Genomic DNA, 11,813 nt, shown 5'->3' with positions numbered 1-11,813 from the left:
GAAAGCGAAAAAGAAAACAATAAAAATAAGAAAAGAGGAAAAAAAAAATCGGTGGAGGACAGGGCAGGGCACCCAGGCTCTGTCTGAGCACACAGATTATGATGGAGTTACTGTGGGCTCAGAAGGTAGGTGGAAGTGGAGGATGGCCACACCTCCGTCACCAAGAGTAGTAAGAGGAATGTCAATACCTTATTAGTCTTGCAGTTCCCAAGTGTCCTTGGGGGTTGCTGGAGAGCAGAACGTGTTCTTAAGCCCCAGGAATCTGCCAGAGCGCTGTCTCTTTAAATATCCAAAATAGGCCGCTTTTTAATCCTTCAAAATGGTGGCGCCCTCCGGACCAGCAAAAGTCCACAGCTCAGCCCACCTTTCTCTTCACCTTCTCCATTTGTTCCCCAGCTACCGTGCACAATCCTCCGTGCAGTCCCTCGCTAGCAGAGTGATTTTTAGGTTAATTCTTGGAATTAACCACCACTCGGGAATCTCCAAGCTGTCTGTGCCATCAGGATTGCTCAGGCTCACTGCCAGACCGCAGCTCTGTCTGTCTCCTTTTTTGGTATTTTCCTGCAAATTCTTCTGCTAGTTGGGGTTTAGTCCACTTGTATATCCTTCCCTTCAAGGCTCAGGGATCCAGGATTATCTTCTGTGTCTGTGTTAATTGGTTTCCCTTTTCTTTGTTGAAGAGGGTCTGTGCAGTCTTTCTGCCTAGTCCGCCATCTTGCCGGTGATGAGTCTATGTTTTGAAACTTTCTGCTTCTGAGGGTTAATCAGGAGTACATGCCTCACAAGGAAAATCTTTGAGAAGGATTCTCTCTCTCTGAGTCTTATAGCAACAGAAACCATAAATGTGGAAGCCATAAACGTGGTAATGAAGGAGAGGGGTCAAAAAGCAAAGTCCCTGGAAAATAACGACACCCTTCCAGTTTGATCCTTCCACACCCTCCTAAACCTAACTATTTCTAAGTTACAAAAAGAGTAGATTAAACACAGAATCAAGCACATGCAGGGGAAGATGGACTCTACCTGACAATGAAAGAGGCAAATGCTCTACAAACCCAGGAACTCAAACGATTGTTGGATACAATAGCTAGAGCCACATTCTCAATTTGATTTCCTAGCATCCTGAATGATGGGAACATAAATTTCTGTACTTTAAAGCCACACACTTGTGGCATTTCTGTAACAGCAGTACTGGGTAACTAAGACAGTCTGAATACTACATAGGCTTCATAAAGGCTGGAGATGGATAAGGACCTCCAGCCACAGTGTGGCATCTAAAGAAAGCCTGTGTGTGACAGATAGGTTAGGTCAGGAGCCCAGTGAAGAAATTCTACAGCACAAGGAGGGCAGTATGGAATAATGGCTAAGAGCTCAGGTTCTGGTATCATTTGCAATGGGTTCAAATCGTGACCTGGGTACTCTGTTGCTTAATCTCCTTATTATTCTGTAATAATAACAACAACAACAACAACATAGGCATATATCATTGTATTGCACTTTGCAGATATTGTGTTTTTTACAAATTGAAGGTTTGTGGCAACCCTGTGCCAAGTAAGCCTACAGTGCCATTTTTCCAACAGCATGTGCTCACTTCCTGTCTCTATGTCACACTTCAGTAATTCTTAAAATATTTCGAAGACTTTCATAATGCTGTTACACACTTAAAAGACTACAATATAGAGTGAACATAACTTTTACATGCCCTGGGATATCAAAAAAGTTTTGTGACTTGCTTTATTCTGATATCAGCTTTATTGCAGTGGTCTGAAACCGAACCTGTGATATCTCTGATATGCCTATAATATTATATGATATGCCTATCTCTGAGGTATGCCTATAATATTATCCATCTCACACAAAGTTGTGAGCTATAATAAAATCATGTATATGAAGTTCTTAGTATAATACGTGACACACTATAAATATTATCAATGTTAACTATTATTATGAACTAAGCAGAGAATAAACAGAGCTCGAGAACCTAATTTCAGGATAGGAAGAATCACATTTTCCCATATCTTTGTCTCCAACACTAAACAAATAGCTAGAAGATTGCAAACTCCTTGGCTAACCAATGCCATTGTTGCCAAGGGAGGCAGAAGGGGGTGGTACATGCCTAGCATTCAGAAAGGAAAGGAGCATAACTCACCGAGCTGATGAAGTTGGCTCTGTGATTTGGCGCTGGACACGCACACCAGGAGCACAGTTCTCTTGGACTCCTGGCTGGGTGGAGAGGGGAATATCAGGGGAGGTGTGGCTGATCTTCATGGAGGAGTCAGGGCAGGGGGTGGAAGGGTCTAGGAAGTCCTCACTGTTCTCCTGCTCATTGGTCTCTGTGTCCGTGTAGTTAAGAGGCTCCTGGTTGTTGTCTTTGCTACCAGAAGGCAAACCACGTTCTCGCCATGGAACCCAGCAGAGTTTCCAAGACACAAAGAGAGATACACCAAAGAGAGCAAGACCACAGGCAGTGACCACAAGGGTCAGCAGGCTCACGGAGATATCTGTAAAGAAGCAAAGATCAAGTCAGTGTGTCTGCTCCTTCCACATCCTGTGAGGGCAGAATGACCCTCCTATCCATTCAACCCTCAGAAGCAGGTTGGGGAAGGTCAGGCTGAAGGATGTGGCCAGGCCACTTGACTCTGGGGCAGTAACAATGAGGATTCAGACACAAACCAGCAGGCCACTGAGCAAAAGCACAGAGGCAGTAAAGTGCAGCCAACATTTAGAAATAATAAGCAGCCTTATAAAGCAAGAAGGAAAATAAAATTGCCATGGGGTTGATTTAGACTCATAGGGACCCTATAGGATGGAGTAGAACTACCCCATAAAGTCTCTAAGGCTGTAAATCTTTATGGACACAAACTGCCACATCTTTCTCCCTTGGAGCAGCTGGTGGGTTCGAACTGCCAACCTTTCAGTTGGCAGCTGAGCATTTAACCACTGTGCCACCAAGGCTTCTCTTTGTAGCAAAAGATGAGGTATACAGTATTCAAGGAGATGACAAATGCTCTGTGAGTCAAATAAGATTCTATCCTCAGGTAGCATGAATCACTGAAGTTGTGTGAGCAGGACAGTTACAAATGTCCTTAAAAATGACTGTCATCTCACAGAGCTGTTTGGAAATTGTTTACACAAAAACTTACAAAAACAAGAGAAGCTACCAGTAACCAGTTGTCATTTGGCTGACCCCATATGTGTCAGAGTAGAACTGTACTCAGAATTTTCAATGTTGATTTTCTGGAAGCAGATTCACCATGCCCTTCTTCAAAGGCACATCTGGGTAGACTCTAATCTCCAACTCATTGGTTAGTAGACAAGAACACATTCAGCATTTCTCAAGCTGAAAGAACCGAGGAAAAAATTCAAGCCACAAGTTACGATACTGAAAGGTTCTATGGGCAAAATATTGAAAGATGAAGGAAGCATCAAAACAAGATGGAGGGAATACACAGACTCACTGTACCAAAAAGAATTGGTCGATGTTCATCCATTTCAGGAGGTGGCATACAATTAAGAACCAACTGTACTGAAGGAAGAAGTCAAAGCTGCACTGAAGGAATTGGCAAAGAACAAGGCTCCAGGAATTGACGGAATACCCATTAAGATGTTTCAACAAATGGATGCCCCACTGGAGGCACTCACTCATCTACACCAGAAATTTGGAAGACAGCTACCTGGCCAGCTGACTGGAAGAGATCCATATTTGTACTCATTCCAAAGAAAGGTGATCCCACAGAATGTGGAAATTATCAAACAATTACTATTAATATCACATGCTGAAGATAATTCTTGCTGAAGATAATTCAAAAATGGTTGCAGCAGTATATGGACAGAGAACTTCCAGAAATGCAAACTGGATTCAGAAGAGGACACGGAATGAGGGATATCATTGCTGATATCAGATGGATCTTGGCTGAAAGCAAAGTATACCAGAAAGATGTTTATTTATGTTTTATTAACTATGCAAAAGCATTCAATTGTGTGGATTCCAACAAATTATGGATAACATTGAGAAGAATGGGAATTCCAGAACACTTAATTGTGCTTATGAGGAACCTGTACATAGACCAGGAGGCTGTTGTTCAAACAGAACAAGGGGATACTGCATGGTTTAAAATGAGGAAGGGAATGTGTCAGGGTTGTATCCTTTCACCATACTTACTCAATTTCTATGCTGAGCAAATAATCAGAGAAGCTGGGCTATATGATGAAGAGTGAGGCATCAGGATTCAAGGAAGACTCATTAACAACCTGACATATGCAGATGACACACCCTTGCTTGCTGAAAATAAGGATGACTTGTAGCACTTACTGATGAAGATTAAAGACTACAGTCTGCAGTATGCATTACATCTCAACATAAAGAAAATGAAAATCCTCACAATTGGACCAACAAGCAGCATCATAATAAATGGAGAAACGACTGAAGTTGTCAAAGATTTCATATTACTTGGTTCCACAATCAATACCAATGGAAGTAGCACATTGGGCAAATCTGCTGTGAAAGACCTTTTTAAAGTGCTGAAAATCAAAGAGGTCTCCTTGAAGACTAAGGTGCACCTAACCCAAGCCATGGTATTTTCAATCACCTCATATGCATGTGAGAGCTGGACAATGAACAAGGAAGACCAAAGAAGAGTGGATACTTTTGAGTTGTGGTGTTGACAAAGAATACTGAAAGAACCATGGACTGCCAAAAGTACTAACAAATCTGTTCTGGAGGAAGTGCAGCCAGAATGTTCCTTGGAAGCAAGAATGGTCAGACTTCATCTCACCTACTTTGGTCACATTTTTAGAAGGAACCATTCTCTAGGGAAGGATATCATGCTTGGTAAAGTGGAGGGTCACTGAAAAAGGGGGAGGCCTTCAAAGAGATGGATTCACATAGTGGCTGCAACAATGGGTTCAGGTACAGCAAGGACTGTGAGGCTGGCACAGGACCAGGCAGTGTTTTGTTCTGTTGTACACAGGGTTGCTATGAGTTAGAGACGACAGCACCTAACAACAACAGCCAATCATTTGCACCACGCAGAGAATGAGTGCTTTATTTTCTTTTATCTTTTACAATATAGTTTCTTTTTTATTGTGGTAAATATATAAACTATTTTCCATTTCAACAATCTTCACATGTACAGTTTGTTGTTGTTGTCATGTACCATCAAGTCAGACCTGACTCATAGTGACTACTCCGTGGGTTTCCGAGGCAGTATCACTATAGAAGTAGATTGCCCAACCTTTCTTCCAAGGAGTGGCTGGTGAGTTTGAACGACTGGTCTCCTGGTTAGTAGTCAAGTGCCTTAGGTACTATGCTATCTGAGCTTTCATGTACAGTTTAGTGACACTAATTATGTTCATCATATTATTCAACATCACCCTTATCCATTCCCAGTTTTTTTCCATCACCCTATATAGAAGTTCAGTGTCCCCAAAACACTGGGGCCTAAGAAAAATGAAGCTCAAGCTCTCTGTAGATTCTGCAGCCTCAAAAATACCCACTACTTAGTGGTCACATCCTCTTGTCCCATAGCAGACTGTCATAATTTGAGTGTCCCTAGTAGTAGACCCAGAGAAAAGTATCCAAAGGCAAGTAGTTTATTTAAGAGATGAAGGAAACACTGGTAGGGGAGTGGGGAAATGAGCCAGGGAAAGCATCCAGTAAAGGGTGTATTGATTGTTAAGTCAATTATCACAGTGGGGAACTGGAACTTAAGCCAGCTGGGGATGTTCCATATACCATAGAGTTACCCCATCCAGGGATAAGGGACCTGGTCTATTTACACTTCCACTCCCTTTAGTCATTGATTAGGGGTAGCTCTCAGGGGACATTCAATCCTTGGCATTTCCAAGCTGCAGCATGGGAGGGCAAAGTAGGCTTCAACAGACAGAAGCAGCCCACATTTAAACAAATTCAGGAGCTGCCTATTGGAGTCAGTAGGCATGCATGCCCTGAAGTGGTAACGCTGAGGAGATGTAGGGTAATGACAGCATCTCCTATATGGATGTAGCCCCAAAGCCTCAGACTGGGTCCACAGCAGAATAGCATTCAGTGGCTGAGCTCCTAACTTTCAGAGCAGAACCCAACCCCTTCCTGACTTCTGCCCCCACTACAGTAGGGCCAGGGAACATGAGGTATCAACCTGAACCCATTCCTGGAACTGCCGTGGCTGCAAACTCCTTACCTGACTTACCTGATAGAACAGTGCTGCCTACCTCTACTGTGCTCCACTTTATTCATGAGCTCTACAGATCCTCCCCAGGTTTTGCCTTTACTGTCCATTGTTAATATTGCATTATTTCAACCAGAGTTTCCTGAATGCCTAATTTCAGGATAGGAAGAACCACATTTTCCCAGGTACTGGTCTAAGTTTTGGTGATACAATGAGGAGCATGACAGACACACTCCAAAACTTCATGAGGCTCACAATTTGGTGAAGGAGAAAATTAGAATTAGTAACTTAATAGCCATAGTTCCAGCTATTCACCAGCAACACCAACAATCTATGATACATGGCAATTTGTATTTCTGCTGAGGTGTGCATTTCAACCCCTCCTGCAAGTCACTTACCTACCATCCATGTGCATTTCAGCATGCCTCTTAAGTGATCATTCTTATGAAATAACAGTTTTTTCATGAAAAGTTGCTCTTGGAAGAAAGCCGACTGCCAATGCTGGGGATAGGTCTAACATACTCTTCTACCCCTTTCCTTCAATTTTAGCTCTTATGGTAAAACAATCTTTTGTCTCCATTTGAAAACACTGGAGTTCCAGTTCAACATGGGTAACTGAGCTCACATGGTTACCACTTTTCTCTCCTCAGATCTCACTGAAGTAGGATAATTAACTACATAGCAATGGAAAACAAGGAATAGCACCACTGATTCATCAGGAACTTTGAGGAATTTCTGGAATTCTTTTAAAAGAAAAGCCAATCAGTGCTGAACACAACACAGGCAAATGAAGGGACCAAAAAAAAAAAAAAAAACCCAAACCAAACCCACTGCCATTAGTCAATTCCAACTCATAGCAACTCATTGGGTTTCCAAGGCTATAACTCTTTACGGAAGTAGATTGCCTCATCTTCCTCCCAAAGAGCAGCTGGTGGGTTTGAACTGATGACCTTCTGGTTAGCAGCCAAATGCCTTACCCACTATGACACCAGAGCCCCTCAAATGAAGGGGCACTAAGGGGAAAAAAACAAAAACCCAGGTGCAGAGCAGGAAGGTCTGGGACTAGGGGTATAGAATGAAGTGAAAATAAAAAGGCACTAGAAACCACACTTATGCCCTAACATGAAGTAGGGGAGAGCACAGTTTAACCCCAGGCTCCACTTCGTTCTGACAGCTCACTAAGCAGAGTGGAAAACTTATTGGTGCAAATTTCTTGATAAGTGCCCCCTATCAAGGGCAGAGGGAAAGAGGAGACCAGACTGCCATAATATTCATCAATCCTTACCCCTCCCAAATCTAAAATAATCAAAACTTAAAAGTTTCCAACAGTAATGAAATTTCTGTAATCCAAACCACGTCTGAAGCAGCTTCCTTACCTCTTCTTAATCACCCAACACTGTCCAGATACAAATACTTTGAGGAGTGTGCTGGAGGAGGGGCACACTAGACAGGAGGTCTTACAGGGTGATAACATAATTGTATTATTATTCACCAAATCTCACTCTTTCATCCACAACACCCCCTCTAAGGGCAGAGTATACTTCCCAATGCTCTGATGCTGGTCTTGGCGATGTGACTTGTTCAAGCCAATGACATATCAGTGGGTATGGCCCATGCCACCTCAGACCAGAGGCTTACTGGCTCCTGCCCTCAGCCTGAGTACCATATTGAGAAGCCTTATGGAGCAGACCCAAAGTCTAGAATGGGAAGCAAGTCTAAATCCAACCTATAGTCTAGAGCAGAGCTGCTGCTGACCCCTAAACCTGTGAACAAAATGTAAATATTAGATGCTTTAAAGCCACTTAAAGTTTGAAAGCATTTGTTCCCATGGCAAAAATTGACTAATATAAACCAAACCCACTGTCATCAAGTCAACTCCAACTCATGGTGAACCCATGTGTTACAGAGTAGAACTGCTCCATAGTGTTTTCTTGGCTATAATCTTTACAGAAGTAGATCATCAGGCCTTTCTTCCATGGTGCCACTGGGTAGGTTTGAACTGCCAACCTTTAGGTGAGTAGTTGAGTGCAAACAGTTTGTGCCACTTAGGGACCTGAGGAACCCTGTAACCGTCTGCTCTTTTGGGGTGGTTCCAGTTATGGTTGTGAAGGGTGTGCTCAGTAAACTCTAGGGGGCGTGTGGTAGTTAAGATTGTGTGTCAACTTGATTGGGCTGTGGTTCTGAGTGCTTGACATCTGGATGCAGTTAATTTCCCATGAAGAGACTGGAATCAACTCCATGGTGGAATCTGCCGTGAGCAGCTAATTAGTTGCCTTCGGGGTGTGGCCTGTATCCAGTATATATTGGGATGTTATGAGGAAGGTATCTAGTTTTTGGTAAATCTGGACCCTGCATTTGGCCAAGTCTTGGCCTGCTGTGTTGCCTGCTGACCTTGGTATCGTTTCTAGGCTTGAACCAGTGGTCTGCAAGTTGCCTGTCAGTCTTGGGATTGTGTCATTTTATTTGTCAATCTTGGGTTCATCAGCCTCAGAAGCCAGCAGCTGCATGAATCAGAAAAAGCCTCTGGCTCTAGTGGGCCTGAAACAGGAAGGAGAGCTGAAGCCCAAGGTCAAGGGCCCTTTGGCCAGTCCCTAGAGCCGGTACTTTGAACTCAGACTTTTAGTCTCTTAAACTCTAAGAGAATAAATCCTTGTTTATTAAAGCCATCCACTTGTGGCACTTCTCTTACAGCAGCACTAGAGAACTAAGACAGGAACCCAGTCACATCCACAGTCAAAATAGATTTGTATACACAGCCATGAAAAATTCCTGGCAAAGAGCAAGAGTTTTTTTTCCTTAGTCCCACAAAGATGCCATGTGGTCAAGCCATGGACCAGGGAATGCCTGTCAGAAGAAACCAAAGGTAAGCTTCACAGCCACATCAGCAACTAAATTATCTGGACTTCTACTCACAAATAGCTCAGAGTGTCCTCTAGACACCACATTTGAATTTCATCTTTTTCAGGAAGTTCTAGAAAACTATCTTGTTGTCTCTAAGGCCATACACCCACCTCAGACCCATGACCTCAGAAAGGGGAGAGCCAGCTTAGAATCACAAAATGGTTTTATTTAGAAGGAGAAAAGTTTTATGTTGAGCTAGGTGGTAGGTACATGGTCATTAGTTTTCTTGTTAATCTTTAAATTACACATATTTATTATATATCCTCTTTTGTATTTATGACAATTTCATTAAAAAATTGGAAAAAAAAAAGTGATATTAAAAAATAATTACATGATCATCATTGTTGTTGTTGTTACGTGCTGTGGAGTCAGACCCGACTTATAGCAACCTCTCCTCGGGTTTCCGAGGCAGTATCACTACAGAAGTAGATTGCCCAACCTTCCTTCCGAGGAATGGCTGGTAGGTTTGAACCGCCAACCTTCTGGTTAGCAGTCAAGTGCCTTAGGCACTACACTACCAGAGCTCCCATGATCATCATTACCTAAAATTATTCTGGAAGATCTAGCAAATTGGTTAAGACAAGAAAAAAAAAAAAGATAATATTTGTTATTATATAATTATACATAAAATGCTAAAATTATAAAATAATAGAACTATTAAATAAATGTACTAATGTTGCATATTATTGTATAAAAATATACAAAAAAAATAAAATAAAATAACTTCACAGCACAGTCTTTCTAAAGAACAAGTAAAAACTAATTGCTCCTTCTGTCCAAAGGTTAAGGGAACAGTCCAAAGGTTAAGATGGTGACACATAGATGAAAGAAGGTAAACCAGTTCTGATCCAGATCCTGAAAGTATCACTGCTTTGGTGTGATCGTGCAAGAAAACTGTACCCTGAGCTGCTGTAGAGGGCAACCTTCCCAGGGAAGCTGTGGAGTAAAATGCCCTGTTATCAGGCCTGATCTCAATAATGCTCTTCAAGTGGCTATCACCCTCAGCCACAGGACTGCAACATCCCTAGACAACAGATACAATACACTGTTGACACCTCTGGATCCTAGCTGGAGACTTACAATTCTGGAGGATCCCTGGAAGACTAAAGAAAGTGGACTTGGTTTGGGATGACAGCTATTTTAGTGGCTACTGAGGGAAAACCTTGAGCCTCCATATATGCATATGGAATATAAAGCAGTAGCTGTCTCCTAAATTATGAAGGGCTAGTGTCATGGATTCAATCGCATCCCCTCAAAATATGTGTCAGTTTGGCTAGGCCATGATTCTCAGTGGTTTCGGAGTTATATAATGATGTAATCATCTCCCATGATGTGATATGATGTGTAGGCCAATCAGTTGCGAGGGGACTAGGGTGGGATGCAACATCCTTTATCAGGTCACAGCCTCTGATGTAAGGGAAATTTCCTTAGGTTGTGGTCTGCATCACCTCTTACCTTACAGGAGATTAAAGGAGAGAGAAGTGAGCAGGGAGGAAGGGACCTACTACCACCAAGAAAGAAGAGCTGAGAGTGGAGTGCATTCTTTGGATTCAGGATTCCTGTGCTAAGAAAGTCCTAGACGTCAGGGAAGATTGATAACAAAGATCTTCCCCTAGAACTGATAGAGAGGAAGCCTTCCTCTGGAACTGGCACCCTAAATTCAGACTTCTAGCCTCACAAGCTGTGGCAGAATAAATTTCTGTTTGTTAAAGCCATCTACTTGTGCTATTTCTGTTATAGCAGTACTAGGTAACTAAGATAGCTAGGAAAAACCCATGGAGTGACGATAAAAGAATAGTCACAGGACAAATGGGTCAAACCAGCCCCGCAGAAGAGCCTAACCAAGCTGAACATCAGAATAAACGACCCATGGTGTGAAACAAGGTAATGCAAGAAGCAAATTAATTTGTATACTTAGAGAGATTTATAAAATTCTGGTAAAGGATGAAAAGTATGGCAGCAAGAGCAACCAGGAACAAACACCTTTCAGATCCAATTTGATCTAAAAGAAGATTGTGGCCCCAGAGTTCTAGAGCCAGCCATATTACCACAAGGGAAAAGGAAAGACACTTTCAGTACTCGGTGACTTAGAAAATACACCATTTATGTACCTTTTCCTGCATAAAACAAACCAAGAAAATTTTAAAAACAAACAAAAGCTTATGTCAGAATAGAAAACTCAGGAAAGGAAGGATATAAGAGAGAAAATATATCCTTATATATTATAACAACCAGAACCAAACTCACTGCCATTGAGTCAGATCCGACTCATAGATGCACCTCAAGAAATAGTGATAAGCAAAGAAAACAGTACAAACTGCATTAAATCTAAATAACATTTCCAAAAATACTCCTTACTTAATCCTGCTCCTTGGTTTACAAGGAACAAAATTCATGAAAATAATTATAATAATGACAATCATAGTACCTCAGCATAATTTACCTTCCACATCAAACCTATAAAAGCCATCCATCCTTGTCTATTCATCTTTGTTCAGAGGACTCTAAATTTTGAGATGCATGAACAAAATACAAGGAAACTGATACAGTCTGTGAACTTTTTACTTTGCTGATTATTGACATCAAAATATACAACTCCTCTACTATCATGGGAGCTCTGGTAGTATAGTGCCTAGGGCACTTGACTATTAACCAGAAGGCTGGAGGTTCAAACCCACCAGCCACTCCTCGGAAGGAAGGTTGGGCAATCTACTTCTGTAGTGATACTGCCTCAGAAACCCAAGGAGG

General features: G+C 42.0%; 1 protein-coding gene across 1 annotated transcript in view; it reads right to left on the bottom strand.

Moving 5' to 3' along the window:
• The window catches only part of SYT9 (synaptotagmin 9), a 213,628-nt gene that overhangs the window by 121,407 nt on the left and 80,408 nt on the right, over positions 1-11,813 (bottom strand). The window contains exon 2 of the mRNA XM_007956590.2: positions 2,147-2,498. Coding sequence (XP_007954781.1) covers positions 2,147-2,498 — 352 coding nt within the window. The remainder of the gene's footprint in view (positions 1-2,146; positions 2,499-11,813) is intronic.

The sequence above is a fragment of the Orycteropus afer genome, unplaced genomic scaffold (assembly GCF_000298275.1).
Source record: "Orycteropus afer afer isolate SDZICR_OR568_19922 unplaced genomic scaffold, OryAfe1.0 scaffold00014, whole genome shotgun sequence".
Taxonomy (NCBI): domain Eukaryota; kingdom Metazoa; phylum Chordata; class Mammalia; order Tubulidentata; family Orycteropodidae; genus Orycteropus; species Orycteropus afer.
The sequence above is the reverse complement of the archived record's forward strand: the minus strand, read 5'-3'. Positions and strand labels throughout refer to the sequence as shown.